Here is a 3,771-nt window from a genome sequence, read left to right as displayed (position 1 = left end):
CGATTATATCGTGCATCCCTATAATAAACGTTAATCTGTTAAAAAATACACCAACGGTCACCTCGGTCTGGCTGTTTTTTTTCCAATGGAGACTGGTTTAGGAGTGTGAAGAGAAGCCCTTCATGCCTAGACAGATGAAGCCCGTCCTTCCTTTATACTGTGTCATTAACAAGTAGCCACGCATCTTTATACATGAAAACTGTCTTTTCTGAACAGACAGTTACAGGCTCGGAGTAACGCATGATCAGAAGCATCATCATCATCATTTTCGATGTCCACCTCCTGTTTTAAGCCTTTAACTTAATATGAATGAATCAAAATTGAAGAAATATTGGTTACTGCGATCTATTTAGAGTGTCTGACTTTAGATTAGTTGAATTTTTTTAACGCAAGTCAAACAGATGAAAACATGAAGCACAAAAAATAGCAATTTCCTATAATTCCCCTGTTTGAACAGGGAGCTGAAGTCTTACTTGTTGTTCTGGCTCCAGTCGCAGCCAAAAACAGCAGCAGGATGTTTGTACTTATGCAGTATCTTCCCATCGATGGTTCGGATGATGCTGCAGCGAGAAAAATATAAAAACACAACACTGAGAAGTGTGTTGGGGGGGCTAAACCTAACCCGGCTGTTAGAGAAGTTGAGGGCTGACCAGAAACCGTCTCCGCTGCACGTGGCGATCCTCTTGGAGTCTTTGTGGCTCCACGAGATGCAGAATATGCCATTTTTACCGTGCTGAAAGAAAACCACCAACAGTCTGTGACTTCACCACCTTAATGAACATTGTTCTGCAGATTGTGGCTTTGAACAGACCTCGTTAAAGCGGGTAATGATTTTTCCTTTCCTGACGTCCCAGATAAATGCTCCGTTACGAGATGTTGCTCCTGCGATGCAGTTCAGGTCACCTTAAAAACAAGCAGAGATTTTTTTTTAAATGGAATAGAATCAGTGTTGCATTCGTAAACGATGACAATGACGAAATTTTCCGTTGTGCCAAAGTAGAAAGAAGAATGTTTTTGTTCTTTCCTTTTTTGAGCTATGAAGATTTTATTGATCTTATTGTCCTGCAACCATGTTTCAGTAAAACAAATGATAATGTCCTTGCTAGGGGTTTGTGTCCCTTTAACTTGTTTACTCAAAATTCCACATCGCCCATACTGATAACTTAGGCTTAATATTTATGCTAAGTTCACACCAAACACAATTTGAGCAGCAGAAGCTGCTGGAAAATTCCCTAGAAGCGACGGTTAGAGGCAGCTGCTGCTGGGGATTCCAAGTGACAGCCTGCTGCCAAGAGCAAAATAATATTTTAAGACAGGATCATAATCTTGATAAACTGACAGCAAAAATTATCTTTGGAGTTATACTTACTTGCTTGAAAACATATTAAAACTACTTTATACCCAGTTCTCATAGTAAATATAGCCTAACTAAGCGACTCTGCCATTGAATATAATAGCAGCACAAGCATCAGATGCATCTGAACATACTTTAATAAAAGATGCTCTTGAGGCACATCAGATGATTCTTTGCTGCTCGAATTGCATTCAGTTCGAACGTATCATAAGAGGTGATCATAAATTCGTCAAAGCATAGGTCCCGCAGGAGAGCCTGCCTGTGCTAAGATGGCTGCCGGCGATAGCATCCGGCAAGCCGCTATAAGAGATCTAGCAGTTATATAGATATCTATGATGGTTGCAAACTGTATTAGCTATTAATAACATTTTAGCTAACAATATCATTAGTATATAACCTAACTTTAACACATTAGTAACCAGTAGGATATCGGGTAACCATTTTTTCCTTAACTTATAAGCTAACAATATCATATTAGCATATTAGCTAACTTTACCATAAAAGGGAACCATTAGTAAATGAGGTATTGATGGATAACTGTATTAGCATATTAGTTAGCTTTACCATAAAAGGGAACCATTAGTAAATGAGGTATTGATGGATAACTGTATTAGCATATTAGTTAGCTTTACCATAAAAGGGAACCATTAGTAAATGAGGTATTGATGGATAACTGTATTAGCATATTAGTTAGCTTTACCATAAAAGGGAACCATTAGTAAATGAGGTATTGAAGGATAACTGTATTAGCGTATAAGTTAGCTTTACCAAAACAGAAACCATTGATAGCAAACCGCATTAGCTCATTATAGCATATCAGCCAACAATATAATTAGCATATTAGCCATCTTTACTATAAAAGAAAATGATTATATAATTACTATATCAGGTAGCGACTGTCAACTGTATTAGCTAATAATAACAAACTAAGGCTCAGTCCGAATGTCCACCCTAATCACCTTAAATAGGGCCCTATATAAGGATTAGGCTATTTTAAATGGGGGTCTGAATGTCTAGTGGAGGAAAAAGTAGTGGAATCGAAATGTCCCACAATCATCCATGGTCACTAGGCGAGCAGATATATCCAGGAAAGCTTTGCGAGAGCTTTCCTCGCAATGCGTTATGGTATTTCTTGTCACAGCGGCAACAAATAACCAAGATGGCGCAGGCACCGTGCGGAGAGACTGAGTCAAGTGACCAATGGGGAATGAAAAGTAGTGATCATCTGTCCGAACGGTCAGTTAACTGAGTTCACTATAAACTCCCCGCTCTATATACAGATTAAGGGATTTAGGGGTTAGGGTGGATGTTTGGACACAGCCAGTCTGGCATACTGTTAGGATATTAGCTAACAGTAGGTAATGGAAGCTGATGTGCTGATCCACCTGGAGCCCAGGACAGCGAGTAAACCACTCCTTCGTTGCCAGGTGAGGTATGTACAGCCGTCAACGTGTTGGTGTCCCAGATTTTTATCGTTCCATCAAAACTAGCCGTTGCCAGGAGGTTGGGATCATCTGGTTTGAACTTGCAGTCAAAGATAGTTTCTACATGACCCTGTAATGGACAAAAAAAACATGTTCGTACAGAAAGACCACAGAGAAAAGCTCCAGGTTTCTGACTTTGTGCAGGCAGCGGAGTACCAGGTCACGTAGGAAATCCCACTTCTTGGCTCCCATATCATAGAGTCCAACACCACCATCCATGAAGCAGCAGACCGCATGGCCAGGCGGCAGAGAGAAGGCCCGGTTCTGGGACAGAGTAGGTGGGGGGACAGCCTCGCTGGTGGAACTGGTGTGCTGGCTTTTACTGGGAGAACAGGAGCTCTGAGCTGCAGAGAGAAAGGAGAGCATCAGCTCAGGTTCAGATTGTCCAACATGAATACTGCTGACCTGAGGTAGAACTGATTTATTTGAAAAAAAACAGGAACAGGAAAGTGTTTGATCTGGAACAGGCCTACAGTGGCTAATCGGCAGGACATGGACAATTCCCAGCAGGCTGGTCTTATTTTTAGGCTGCAAGTGCCGTTCATTTATTTTATTTTATTTCTTTTTTACACCGGTGTTCAGCCATGAGTGGATCGCTTGAACTGCTATGCCATCCCTGACCTGCCTCTGGCTTCACTGGCAGGTTTTTTCTCCATGCACTCTTATGTAATACATTGGTGCACACAGTCCCTCACTGGTGCCTGAAAGTTGGGGAGTAAAAGGAGCATCGGCAGCTCAAAGAAAACCAATATTATAGAGGAAATATCTAGAAAAAGAAGCTACTAAAGTTACAAAAATTGGCAGTTTTTTTAGTAAAATGACCTTTAAGTTTGAACCTTGGAAAGACATCGATAAGGCAAGGGTAAGGCAAGTTCTCTGCCTGTAAACCACCGAACACATTAATTATCAAGTCATTGCACGTTGTGATGATGT

At 40.9% G+C, this 3,771-nt stretch overlaps 1 protein-coding gene across 1 annotated transcript in view; it reads right to left on the bottom strand.

The window, feature by feature from the left end:
• Positions 1-3,771, bottom strand: part of wdr17 (WD repeat domain 17) — a 54,688-nt gene that overhangs the window by 33,589 nt on the left and 17,328 nt on the right. Inside the window, exons 6-10 of the mRNA XM_015371445.1 lie at positions 2,995-3,182; positions 2,740-2,908; positions 812-903; positions 651-733; positions 474-560 (exon numbers count right to left, since the gene is read on the bottom strand). Of these exons, the coding sequence (XP_015226931.1) occupies positions 474-560; positions 651-733; positions 812-903; positions 2,740-2,908; positions 2,995-3,182 (619 nt within the window). The remainder of the gene's footprint in view (positions 1-473; positions 561-650; positions 734-811; positions 904-2,739; positions 2,909-2,994; positions 3,183-3,771) is intronic.

This window comes from Cyprinodon variegatus, unplaced genomic scaffold (genome assembly GCF_000732505.1).
Source record: "Cyprinodon variegatus isolate N-32 unplaced genomic scaffold, C_variegatus-1.0 Scaffold58, whole genome shotgun sequence".
Taxonomy (NCBI): domain Eukaryota; kingdom Metazoa; phylum Chordata; class Actinopteri; order Cyprinodontiformes; family Cyprinodontidae; genus Cyprinodon; species Cyprinodon variegatus.
This window is presented reverse-complemented; position numbering and strand designations above follow the sequence as displayed.